At 41.9% G+C, this 13953-nt stretch overlaps 1 protein-coding gene across 1 annotated transcript in view; it reads right to left on the bottom strand.

The window, feature by feature from the left end:
* Positions 1-13953, bottom strand: part of kif1aa (kinesin family member 1Aa) — a gene marked incomplete at its 5' end in the record, with an annotated part of 122369 nt that overhangs the window by 55102 nt on the left and 53314 nt on the right. The window contains 4 exon segments of the mRNA XM_084308731.1: positions 994-1074; positions 10088-10194; positions 10690-10769; positions 13550-13625. Of these exon segments, the coding sequence (XP_084164857.1) occupies positions 994-1074; positions 10088-10194; positions 10690-10769; positions 13550-13625 (344 nt within the window).

Raw genomic sequence — 13953 nt, 5'->3', positions numbered from 1 at the left:
TTTTCCCGTCAATTAAACAACTTTATCGGCTGTATTTCATGTAAAAAAAGTTTACTGTTTAGAGTTAGCCACATTAGCATTTAGCTCCGCCTAAATCCAATACATGAATCTGTTAGATATGGGGCATGAAATGAGACATATAACTCAATTAGTATAGACGTGGCATCGGTTAGACCCACGTTTGATATTCTGGAAAAAGAAAAGTGACGATAAAGTTGTTTAATTGACGGGAGAAAAGTTGCTAAACTCAATGTATTGTGATGGGACCGGAAGAAGTCTGCTGGGCTGGAGGCGTGAACACTTAAGGTAACCTACTTGCGTTCAGCGTTTCTCTGATTGGCCACGACGCCCATGTGACCGCGGCAGAGCGCCAGAGCGGCAGAGCGGAAATAGGCTGCTGCTCCGGCGAAAGAAAGACAGGCATTCTATTGCCATGCTCTGCGACAAACCCTAACCTTAACCAACTCCGAAAGAATGCCTAAACTTAACCCTAACCTAACCAACTCCGAAAGAATGCCTAAACTTAACCGGCGAAAGAAAGACAGGCATTCTATTGCCATTCTCTAAAACAAACTCTAACCTTAACCAACTCCGAAAGAATGCCTAAACTTAACCGGCGAAAGAAAGACAGACGCTAGTTACGTTTATATAGAGAGGCGATAAATTAATTAAACGTAAAAAAAATTGAAGTGATTCAAACTTGTCACCAACTGGACCGCAGGCTCCACAGCAAGCTGGCGAACGAGTTGAGCTAACCGTCAATGTTAAAACAGGGGGGATTGGGTATACATAATGCCGCGGCAACCTGCGCGCCGCTGCCGCTCTGCCGCTCCGCTCAGGCGCTGCCTCGTCGCCGCGGGGGCGTGCTAGGCGTGGTCACGTGGGACGCTGAACGCAAGTAGGTTACCTTAAGTGTTCAGGCGGGCTGGAGACGTAACCGGATATGACGCAAGTGGTCAATAGGGGGCAAAGAGAGAGAATGAGGTAATTCACCTGATTTCAGAACCGTGGGTTCTGTTACCATCTTTCCGTTAACGTAGATCTCGGCTTCCTCGCAGGGCTCCAGGACCACCGCTGCTTAGCAACCAGAGAGGAGGGCAGGAGACCTCGCGTTAATACATTCAGCGTTCTCAAATAAAATGTGCTAATGAAGACATTTGTTCCCAAATGGGATAACCAGCGGTTTTAATCATTTGACACCTCGATCTTACAAAGTGATTTCTGGCATGAATGGAATAGGACTTTTTATTTTTTTACTTAGAAAGAGCTTTGCTTATAAAGCGGGGTGATTCTAGACTAGAGCATGTTATCTGCTGTATTTTGGGAATAGTAAACCATTACTATTATTAGGGGCGACAGTGGCTTGGGAGGTAGAGCAGTCGTCTGGCAATCTGGAGGTTTCCGGTTCGATTCCTGTGCCTCCCGGGCAGCGTGTCGATGTGTCCTTGAGCAAGACACTTAACCCCTAATTGCTCCCGATGAGCAGGTCGGCACCTTGCATGGTTGCCTCCGCCGTCGGTGTGTGAATGTGTGAGTGAATGTGTAAAAAATTTGAGTAATTTTTTTTTAAAGCTCTTTGGATAAAAGCGCTATATAAAAAAAAGCAGCCATTTACCATTTATTAGTATCAGGTATGATACTATGATAAATGAAGGGGTTCACTCCAAAATGTGTGATTTGAATAATAAAAGAAAATAAATCTTATGTTCATTGTAAAACAATTTCTAAATAGAGATGATTACATCTCATGTAGTGCCACTATTCTACAAGTAAAGGTCTTAAGAATTTATGAAATATCGAAAAGTGAGTGTGGTAATATTGCCTTGGAATTTCATAATTAATGTGTGAATAAATTAGAGAACCATACTGCAAAAAGGAATGTGTGCCCTTTCAACAGTAGAGGGTGTTTTAAGTGATACTGGTGTTACAGAAATAGTCAATAAACCCCCACTAACAAATGTGCTCAGAACAAAGAGACAAGGGTCACACCTACTGTGACCAGATTACCGCAGAGACAGCTGGGTTGAACACAGGGCAGACCAGTTTAGACTTGTTGAAGCATGGACACTAACTCACAGACAAAGTAATCTATTAATCAACTGTTTAGTATCAAAAGGTCTCATATGATGTCTGGTATCAGTCTAAGAAAGCACTGACTGTACTGGGATGATATTAGACATCTATAGCCATATAGAAGGAATGTTAAAGTTGGGACCTGTTGGGACAGAACCATCAGGAAGACAATGACGGGGGCCACTAGCGGCCCCCTCTGGGTATTGAGTCAAGATCCACACAGGAGATCAAAGGGGTAACCAGCCCCAACAGGAAGAAAACACCAACCCCCCACAAGAGATCAACCCCCACAAGAAGACGCTGGATTGGACCAGCCATATGTAGTATTGGCTAGAAATGATAGTATATAGGAGGGCCCTAAATGATCATTCGGGAGCTCTCAGGCCGGACCCAACCAAGAGGGTCTGGGGGCTCCACCGCTTCACCACCCAGAGACTACTGTGAGCTGATGCATTTTATGTGAGTAAATCATGGGAAAACACCATTTGTTGTTTAAAGTTTAGTGTAAATCCTTAATATCTGAAACCAGATTTACTCATGTATAAATGTGTACAGCATAGTCAATGTATGTTCAAATTATGTTAACCAAGTGACTGTTTGATGTGCAGTATTTAGGTTTGAGATGCAAACCTGATTGTTGATTCCTGTACACAGCAGCCATGTTGATGTTTTCTGATAAATCCTTTGTTCTATTCACCTTGGACTCCTGGCTCTGATCAAATAAATCAGCTGAGTTGAACTACAATTCTGGTTTGTCTGGCCTACACGTTTTATTCCTCATCTGCTAAAGTCTGATGAGGAGACCAACAATTCTATCAAGTATGAATCTTTCCTCCTCCTTCCAGATAATCAATCTCATTGTATTGTGCTACAATAACCTCAAATTATTGTAGAAAGTCTGTGGGAATTTACTACAGAAATGGTGCCGTTCTTCCCTACCCTTTGTGTCTCCCCCTGAAAAGGTGCGGTAGGGTCTTGTCATAACAAATCTGGACCTTGCTGTGTGTTGGGGACACGGGGCGAAGAGCTGGGGTGTTGCTGCGTTTGAAGTGATTATCGATGGGCTTGTTGTCTGAATGGAGGAGGGAGAGGTACAGGATGAAGGTTGGTTGTGTACGCCACTGTTTGGGGCCCACGGTGAATATGGCGTCTGCATGCATGGGTTGGGGGTTGCGGTGTCTTAGCTTGTGTGTCCGGAGGTATGACGATCGCGCTTGTTGTGCAGTGAACATGCAAACGTGGGCTTTTTGTGTTTGTATGTTCATTCAGACACAGGAGGCCGGTCTCGGCCCAGCGGGCCACGGGGGTTGGGTTGATTAACTCGTATGGAATATACTTTATGAACTGTACGGGGAAGTTGGAGTAATTACAAGGCCTCATGTTATAATAATGTGATTGCGTATTGGTGCCGCACAGGATATCTGGTCATGTTATAACGGGGGTGGCGTCGTATCAGACGGCAGGTAAAAGGCTTTTCTTGCTAGGAAGCACGGTTATTCTGTTGTATACGACAGGAGCGCGTTCTGAGTATGTAATTGCCCTAAAATTATTCTCAGGAAGAGGGCGCAGGTAAGACGAGGAGATTTGATTGTTCTGAAATGGGAAGAGAGCTGGGTCCAAGGTGCATTGTGTCCCTGCTTGTAGCCACAGAATAGGCGGGACGGGGACCGTGAGTGGGTCAGTATGGGCATAAATGCGTCGGGCTAAGGGTTCTGTTACTATTTCAGAACATACAAGTCAAGTATGGTGAAAGATTGTTAGACCCTGGCATGATCAGCGCAGGGGTCTGTGCGATTACAGGACAAAAACGTAGTAATTGATAGAAGTGTAGGGTGCCGGCGTGTTCAGGGTGCGTTGTACGTTCTATGGTAGAATTATAGCACAAATTAAATGTAGATATATTTGCCGTCCTTAGGCATAGTATCCTTTTTAAGCTTGAGCGAAACCGGCCTGTTGATTAATTACGTTCGCTGTGATACAAAAACAATTCGGTCGAACTGACTGATAAGTACTTAATGGTTTTGTTATGATATTTTAATGGCCAACGGACATATGTTTGAGGCGAGTCCCTGCTGGTCCGCGGTGAAACTGGGGACGTTACGATGGTGTTATGAGAGAATTGATTAAACACTGTGGCGGCGATTACAAGTAAGAGGCGGTTGAGACGCAGGGTGGCGAAATTGTTGCCGTTTTGAGGGTTATTATTGATGCAGTAACGATGGTATAATATGATATTAGGGATTCGCTGCTTGGTGACGTCATAGTGTTGTGGAGAGTATGTAACGTTCGCGGTGCTATGAAGTGAGGCGGAGAAGGTAGGAGAAAGGGTTCGTGTTGAACTATGTGTGCGGCGTTGGTTGGTGTGAATGTTTTAAAAATTATTTTCTGTTAGAGTGGTTGGCTATTTTAGGCTTGTGTGAATTGTTTATGCTTTGGATGGTACTGAGCGAATTGCGTGGATGAACGGATCTTGAAAGGCACGGCTCCCGTGAGGGCCTTGAACGTCGCATTAGAGCTGGCTAAAGCTAGTTAGCTTGCATGCCGTTGTTTTGTGGCGTTTGGGGGGCGGCATATGTTACGTTTCGAGTTTTGAGAATGATGTTGGGGAAGGGGTAAAGAAACGTGATAAATGTCGTGGCAGATTATGAATATCGTGGCAGGTTATGAATGTCGTGGCAAATTTTGGTTGTCGTAGGCAACGTTATAACAGCCGCATCGGTTGCCACTGCGCATGCGCGGTACAACGTGGATTGGGTCTCGTGCATTCGGATTAGTTCGCTCGGGGGATAGAAATAACGGGTAAGAGGATATTCTGCATTATGTAATATGGCGGTATTTGTATATTGTGCATTGTATTTTTGTGTAAGCAGGGGAAGGGATGTAACATGTATAGTGGTTAGGTTAGGGGTGATAGTCAGTAAGGGTTTACTTAGGGTGCAAACAATACAGTGAGCCTATTGAGGAGGAATGAAATAATGGATACATTGCCTATGATAGATCTGGGGTTCACAAACCGGCTATAACTGGGTAGTTTGTATTAGAGTCTTTGATGCACAGGGGTATATTTTTAACCAGGGGGGAATGAGTGAGTACAGCTCAATACACACAATTGTTAAGGGGATGCAGACCGTAGGAAGACTTTTGTCTTGTTTACATCAGGGTCCCCCAGTTTCAATTCATCAGATAGTCAGTAATACATTTATGACATACCAGATTTGCGAATTCAGTCACCCGTGTTAGAATACATCATATTTGGGAAAATGCTCTACACTAAAGTTACATGTTGCTTGCAGTAAAATCAATTTATCACACGTGTATGAGGAAAGGAGCATTTAAAACTAACCACTATAAATGTTATGCTAGCTTGAATTAAGATGCTTGTATAGAATGCATTGATGTTGAAATGTCAGATGTTGATACTTGTTATAGCTTTAATAACACTGAAGATTTAAATAGGATAATGTTTATATTATTTGCTAAATGTTTTTGTAGTGGAATTTGATACAAGCCCGGTTGTGAAGCAGGATAATTTACTGATGCTTGTTTTAGATTGTTAAATCTTTAATACACTGTTAATATGGTTAGGACATGTGTTTATGCTTGTTTTAGATTGTTAAATCTTTAATGCAGTGTTAGAATGTTGACACAAGCCTCCGACTTGTAGGATAATTTATTGATGGAGGCTTGCTGAAGATGACACATTTTGATATGGTTGTGTTTACAGTGATTGACATGATTGTTTTTATTAATCCTTAATAATTTTATACGCTGGGGAGGGGGTTGGACTTCTCCCTGGGAATGTGTGATTAATTCAAAAACCTGGGGGCGGCTTGCCTCTGGGAAGATGAGAAGTGTGATTAACCATTTAATGATTTACAGATGGGGTTATTTCATGAAGTGAGGAGATAGGGTCTTTGTGTCAAAAGCCTTTATGCTCAGGGGAGACTGTATGCATGGAGAGACAAAAGTGAGGAGGTGATATTACCCAGGGGGGTAGGAATCCTTTTGAGGCGGGCCAATATGCCCAAGGGGGGTCAGGATGTACAGCTGCTTACAATAGCTGTTCTTATATGACAGGATGACGTGAGATTAGATGCAACAGGAGAGAGAGGTCAGAGGTGAAGATGCAGGAGACAGTTGTAGAGTGAGAGAACAGTTGGCAGTTATTTTTATGACAGGGGAAATGTTGAGACAGGAAGCGTGCTAATACAGAACACAGCTGATGGAGGAGTGAGCACAGTAATTGAATTAGGATAGCCAGCTCAGATGAGGTTAATTACATTGGGGGGCTACCTGTTTGATTAGAAGGATTAGCTTTGGCTCTCAGGACACTGGGTATGTTTTGGGGTCTATCGCTGAGGGGGTTCCCAGACTTCCTCTGGATGTGAGGAGTAGAAGATACAGTGAGAACTGTATGGTGAGAAAGTGTGAATTGTATTAGCCAGGCTGATGAGAGAGTAGAAGAGATGAGAGCAGGAAGGAAGGGAAACTAACGTTGTCTGTGGACCTGAGTGATGATTAATGAGTTAAATGTGTGTGTTGAATGAGAGAGTTTTGATGCATGAGTGAGGCAAGCGTGAATGGCTTTGTTTATGAGTGTTTACCTAGAAATGTGAGGATGAGCTGAGTGTCTTTTGATTTCAGTGGGTGCTTGAGCGGGGGATGGGCCCCATGTTCTGCCTTACATTACCCATACACACACACACACACACACACACAGACACACACACACGCAGACACACACACACACACACACACACGCACAGACACACACAGACACATTCACACAATTTGATCACACATGCATACACGCACACAACTTAGCTTTCACTTAAGGTGAAACTAGTCTTAAAAATAACAAAATGTGTTTAGGTAAGGAGTGTATCGAACCACTTGGGTTATACCATTATCATTTGTTTCATATCATCTGTTTTACTGAAGGAGTTTGTCTTTATTACTTTCATTTGGTTTGATTTCTGTTGAATGTTTTGTAGGGATGAGGTATTGAAGTTAAATTTTTAGGTTTCTTTTCTATTTTTAATCTATGTTGTGTGGCCTGAATGGGTGTGGATGGAGCCTGTAGAAAGAGAATGTGCTGGCTTAAGAGGTGTCAAAGTCACTGACATGTGTGAATGGTACGGTTGCGTGATGAGATGTGTTGATTTACTGTTTTGGTTATGAAAGGTTTAGATGTAGAGTTTTGATTTCTTTTCTTTTCTTTCTGAATAACCATTGAGGTGGTCTGCGGTTGGAGCTGGCTAATTTCATTTGCTTTCACATCTGTTGGAATGTTTTTTTTGATTATTTGCCTTTTGTTTGTTGTTTCTCTATGATCTGGTGAGAGGACGGTTGAAGCGTGAGGATGCATTGGGACAGATCAATGGCATTCAGTCGGAGAGGGAGGATGGACCATCACAAGTGGAGGGATCATGGGGAAAATGTGTAGGAATACATTTCATTAGATTATGACACGATGGTGTGAACCCGTTCAGTCAGTTCCTGTGGGAGGTTGTTGGACTGTGGAAAGAGGTCGCTTGCGGCCCCTCCTTCAATATAGCCCCGGATACAAAGGCCAGAGGTTGAGACAAACCTCCAGACTGACGGAGTCGTTCGTCTGTAGATCCATGGAAATACAGTCATGGGACAGAATATGACAAGGTCCAGGCCTACAAACGTTGGCTTCAGCTGAGGCTGGCCGACATGGGGTGGAGGGGGGGGGGCGAAAACGGTCGGAGACTGTGCAACCAAAGCGTTGAACAAGGGCCTCTGTGTGATTGATTGGTAGGTTGGACGGGAAGTGACTGAACGGTAACAACTGGTATAGATTATGACACAACGCAAGAGTACTGAACTAAACACATACACATAGGTAGGAGATTAGGTGTAGGTTATGGCCGGTAAATTCTGGTGAACATTTTTTTCCCTTGGGTGCTGCTCCGCCCTCCCTGTCCGTCTGTGCGCAGAGGTGGTAAGGTTTATGTCCATAGGGATGTTCATAAAAGGGGGGAGAGGTGAGAAGACCAACTGAGTTGATTATGCAAAATGTGATTGGGCTGACTTGGAAAAGGAATTAACAGGAGAGGAGAAGCAAAATGTATGAAAGAATGAATAATAATCTCTGTCTCCCCAGATCATGTAAACGGATACCATAATTTTAAAAAATTGTGTTTTATTTGAGAAATTTTGAAAAAAATGAATTTTAATTTTGGGAAAAAATGAATCTTATTATGTATGGTTAGTATGAAAATCAAGTCAATATACAGTATATGACAATGTGAATTGCCAAAGTGGGGAATGTGGTAATATTGCCTTGGAATTTCATAATTAATGTGTGAATAAATTAGAGAACCATACTGCAAAAAGGAATGTGTGCCCTTTCAACAGTAGAGGGTGTTTTAAGTGATACTGGTGTTACAGAAATAGTCAATAAACCCCCACTAACAAATGTGCTCAGAACAAAGAGACAAGGGTCACACCTACTGTGACCAGATTACCGCAGAGACAGCTGGGTTGAACACAGGGCAGACCAGTTTAGACTTGTTGAAGCATGGACACTAACTCACAGACAAAGTAATCTATTAATCAACTGTTTAGTATCAAAAGGTCTCATATGATGTCTGGTATCAGTCTAAGAAAGCACTGACTGTACTGGGATGATATTAGACATCTATAGCCATATAGAAGGAATGTTAAAGTTGGGACCTGTTGGGACAGAACCATCAGGAAGACAATGACGGGGGCCACTAGCGGCCCCCTCTGGGTATTGAGTCAAGATCCACACAGGAGATCAAAGGGGTAACCAGCCCCAACAGGAAGAAAACACCAACCCCCCACAAGAGATCAACCCCCACAAGAAGACGCTGGATTGGACCAGCCATATGTAGTATTGGCTAGAAATGATAGTATATAGGAGGGCCCTAAATGATAATTCGGGAGCTCTCAGGCCGGACCCAACCAAGAGGGTCTGGGGGCTCCACCGCTTCACCACCCAGAGACTACTGTGAGCTGATGCATTTTATGTGAGTAAATCATGGGAAAACACCATTTGTTGTTTAAAGTTTAGTGTAAATCCTTAATATCTGAAACCAGATTTACTCATGTATAAATGTGTACAGCATAGTCAATGTATGTTCAAATTATGTTAACCAAGTGACTGTTTGATGTGCAGTATTTAGGTTTGAGATGCAAACCTGATTGTTGATTCCTGTACACAGCAGCCATGTTGATGTTTTCTGATAAATCCTTTGTTCTATTCACCTTGGACTCCTGGCTTTGATCAAATAAATCAGCTGAGTTGAACTACAATTCTGGTTTGTCTGGCCTACACGTTTTATTCCTCATCTGCTAAAGTCTGATGAGGAGACCAACAATTCTACCAGTATGAATCTTTCCTCCTCCTTCCAGATAGTCAATCTCATTGTATTGTGCTACAATAACCTCAAATTATTGTAGAAAGTCTGTGGGAATTTACTACATGAGTTTTGATGTCATATTTTCCACATGTTGGGACATCTAATTTCAGAATGAAACTCATACATACAATAACATACGTACGTACGTACATACATACATACATACATACATACATACATACATACATACATACATACATACATACATACATACATACATACATACATACATACATACATACATACATACATACATACATACATACATACATACATACATACATACATACTAACATACATACATACATACATACATACATGCACGCACGCACGCACGCACGCACGCACGCACGCACACACACACACACACACACACACACACACACACACACACACACACACACACACACACACACACACACACACACACACACACACACACACACACACACACACACACACACACACACACACACACACACACACACACACACACACACACACACACACACACACACAAAATGCATGTTTTGGAATGAAGCTGTATGGTTATGAAGTCATTCCAAAACACTATAGTGTATACTAGGCTCAGGGCAGCTCACCCTCCCCGGTGGGCCCAGTAGAGCTGTTGAAGGTACAGTGTTCATCCTTTATGAAGTGACCGCTGAGCACAATGTCCTGGCGGCTGCTGGCGTCCACGCGACCCACCCTGGAGACAAGCGCGTCATAAGGTCACAGAAACCAACGGCAAAATGCAGGGGCCAGCTAGACTACAATACAACTTAACCCCTTCTGCTGGTGAGAGGTAGGTAGGCTTCTGATGAATGTGTGTACGATTATTTGCTAAATAAATCAGCATGTTTTTTGAAGTGCCCCTTTAATCTATGCGCACATCTCTTAATAAAAAATCAAGGGGTACTTAAAACATTGCAGACCCCTTAAACATGCCTTACTTTCAGTCAGGGGTTAAACACCTTGATCAGTAATGTCAGGTAAATTAAAGAGTTTAATTGTAACAGTTTTTTAAGGGTAAGGTTCTGGATTTTTGCCCCTTAATTTTACTTAGACAATGTACAATTCTACTTAATTCTTTCTAAATGTCCCTTAATTCTTACTTAATAATATGGTTATCGTAAGGGTTTATTAAGGTGTCAAATGAAGGGAACTCTGTTCCCTAGTAGAAACGTAATGTAAAGTGTTTTACCTGGTGATTCCGTCTTTGATGTAGTAGAGCAGGCACTCAGACATCAGAGGATCCTCATTGAGATTCACCAGATGAGGAGTCTAATACAGAATGGTTTCAAGTTACTGTCTGTGTCACATTGGATAGTTAAAGGAACACGGCAACATTATGGGACATTTGTTTACCATCTTCTCCAGAGTCAGACAAGAAGATAGATACCAATTTCCACTTCCAGGTTTCAATAGAAAGCTATCTGGCTACAAGCTAGCCTAGCACAAATTAATGGAAGCCGATATGGATCACTAGCCTAGCTGTTGGCCAAAAACACCTCTCCCTGAGTTTTAAGTGTATCCGCTTCATTTGTGCTAAGCTAGGCTAGCTTGCAGCCGGATAGCTTTATACTAGGGCTGTCAGTTTATAGCGTTAATTAGATTAATTAATTACACAGCAAATTATCGCGTTATGAAAATTAACTGAAAATGTATTAAAAAAAATAAAAATAAAAAAAATCTTTTTTTCTTTAAATATTTTTTAATCTCATTCATTCCATAAGTACGTAGAATAAACATTTACAAACTTTTTTTTAAATGGTCCATTTGCATGTTCTTGGTATCTGATTCTAGGGACATCTATGGATCTCAGGAAATGTATTCCCAGTAGGGGTGTAACGGTACACAAAAACCACGGTACAGTACGTACCTCAGTTTTGAAGTCAAGGTTCGGTACGGGTTTTCAGTACAGTGGGGGAAAGTTTGGCTTTCCATGTTCCACTCAGGGGTGATGTAGTGTGCAGTAACTAATTGTACTTGTAGGGCTGTCAACGAATATTCTATATTGAAGATAATAATCGATAATAATAATAATAATAATTATATGAGATTGTCAAAAAAACAGCCCCCGGTGGGCGGTCGTTAGTGGTTAACATACCGTTGTATTTGTTCGGTACACTACACAGCCGTTCGGTACGGTACGGTACACACTGAAACGGTTCGGTTCGGTACGGATACGTGTACCTTTACACCCCTAATTCCCAGTGTCAGAAATACTGTGTCTGTTACTAGGCTTGAGTAAATTGTAATTAACCAAATGAGAATATCAATTCAATTCTTTTTTTTGACTGAATAACACCATCCTAAAATTGACCAGACCTGAAAAATCTAAGCAAATGAATAAAGGGAAGATGATTAAACAGAATGTTTTGTACTAGATACAGTACTGAATTATGCCATCCGGACACATGCAATTTGAAATATGATTATAGAATATAAAATATCAGGGCTAAAATCGTTATGTGATTAAAATGCGATTAATTAGATTAATTAATTACAAATCCTGTAATTAATTAGATACATTTTTGTAATCGCCTGACAGCACTAGTATCTATCTTCTTGTCTGACTCTGGAGAATTACGTTTCCCATAATGTTGGCATGTTCCTTGCCATGCATACAGTAATGGATTTTGTTTCCATATTTGATTTGGACATTAACACACTATAGAATAGAATGTACATAAATTAGATAGATATACAGTAGAATAGAATAGAATGTACATCCCCATTCAGAGTAGAAATAGAAGAAAGATTCACTCAGTATAATCATCAGATCATTAACACCATGCGTGCAGATGGACTCTGGCCCCCCACAGCTCCACAACAGGGGTCCTTGTATGTAATGTAGTCTACATCAAACAGTACCAACCACCTCTCTGCAAATAACCATTCATCTCTAAAACGAGGCACCACCAGTATGTTCCCCCCCCCCCCCCCCCCCCCCCCCCCATGTTTACTCCGATCACAGCTCTGAGCACAGCGAGGGTGTTTGCAGTGACTAATGAAATAGATTTAAGATAGCACACAAAATAAAGAGGAAACCTTGTTTGATCTTTTCCTGGTGTAAAAAAATATATATATATTCTTGGTTAAATGAAAGCAAGAGAGATGGGGAGAGAGAGATAGAGAGAGAGAGAGAGAGAGAGAGAGAGAGAGAGAGAGAGAGAGAGAGAGAGAGAGAGAGAGAGAGAGAGAGAGAGAGAGAGAGAGAGAGAGAGAGAGAGAGAGAGAGAGAGAGAGAGATAGAGAGATAGAGAGAGAGAGAGAGTGTCTAAAGTCTGAGACTGTGAAGGGAGCAGATAAGGACAGGTATTTCATTAGAGCTGTTCAAATATCCCCTGCACTGACCATGACATACCGTACTGTCTGTTCTCTTTCAGAGCCAGAGTAGAAAGGAAGAGCTCTCGAGCTGCACGGCTCTGGCTGAGGTCAAAGTATAGGGCTGGGTGACCTCCGACCTCCGGCCGAGGTCAAAGTAGGGCTGGGTGATACGGGCCAAAATATCACACTATTCTTTTCTCTCTCCAATTTTCAAAGGTATAACATTTTCAGATGCATCTTTTTTTCTTTTTGCAGTACAAATTACACTGCAATGTGATGTCTTTCTGATTATTATTGTCATTGAGATGTAAATACACAACAAGCGCCACACATCCATTCAGAAAGCCTATTCACATTGAAGACTCTTAGCACCATTGCGATGTGTACATTTTTATATTTAGTGAATTCATTAAATAACAGTAGACCTTATCATTTGGTATACCCTCCCAGCCCTAGTTGAAAGGAACACTCTTAAGTGAGATACAGCACGACACACTCCACAAACCCTACAAACCTCATTCGGAGAAAACAGCCCTACTGTGTCAATGAACACAGGCTCAAGGTTTCTGTGGCTATCTGTAGGCTTCGGAGTGAACGAAAAACACAAACACTTTTAGTAAAATGCCTGCGCTGCTCCTTTATTCTCCAGAATGATTGTATATCCAGTGTGCTATAGCCTTGTCGATTGTGGCACCGTAAAGATTTTTTTAAAGGTGTTTGTATCTTCTCACCTTCTTGGGGGAGAAGACGCCCACAGTTCCACCATCTTCTCGCATGGCCACGCCCATTTCTGCCAGCAGGGCCTCTCTGTGGAGAACAATAGGGAGGTGTAGTGGTTACATCATTGCAGTTTTTCGTGTTCCACCCTCTGTCCAACCCAATGCATTTCCCCATTGCCCATTTCTAAATCGTCTCGTTTCAAACAAATAAAGCATTAACATTTGCATGATGTACCTTTCTGTGCTTATTCATCCACAATCTATAGCTCAACATGAAAATATTCGCAATTAATCATAAAAGAAAATCGCCACATTTTATTTCAACCAAAAATGCTTAAAAAAATAATGTTAGTGATAGAAGTAACTGAGTTACAGTACAATGCAGGTCCCATTCCCCAATCATCTGTGAGTATTCA

The sequence above is a fragment of the Notolepis coatsorum genome (genome assembly GCF_963971535.1).
Source record: "Notolepis coatsorum genome assembly, chromosome: 2".
NCBI classification, from domain to species: Eukaryota; Metazoa; Chordata; class Actinopteri; order Aulopiformes; family Paralepididae; genus Notolepis; species Notolepis coatsorum.
The sequence above is the reverse complement of the archived record's forward strand: the minus strand, read 5'-3'. Positions and strand labels throughout refer to the sequence as shown.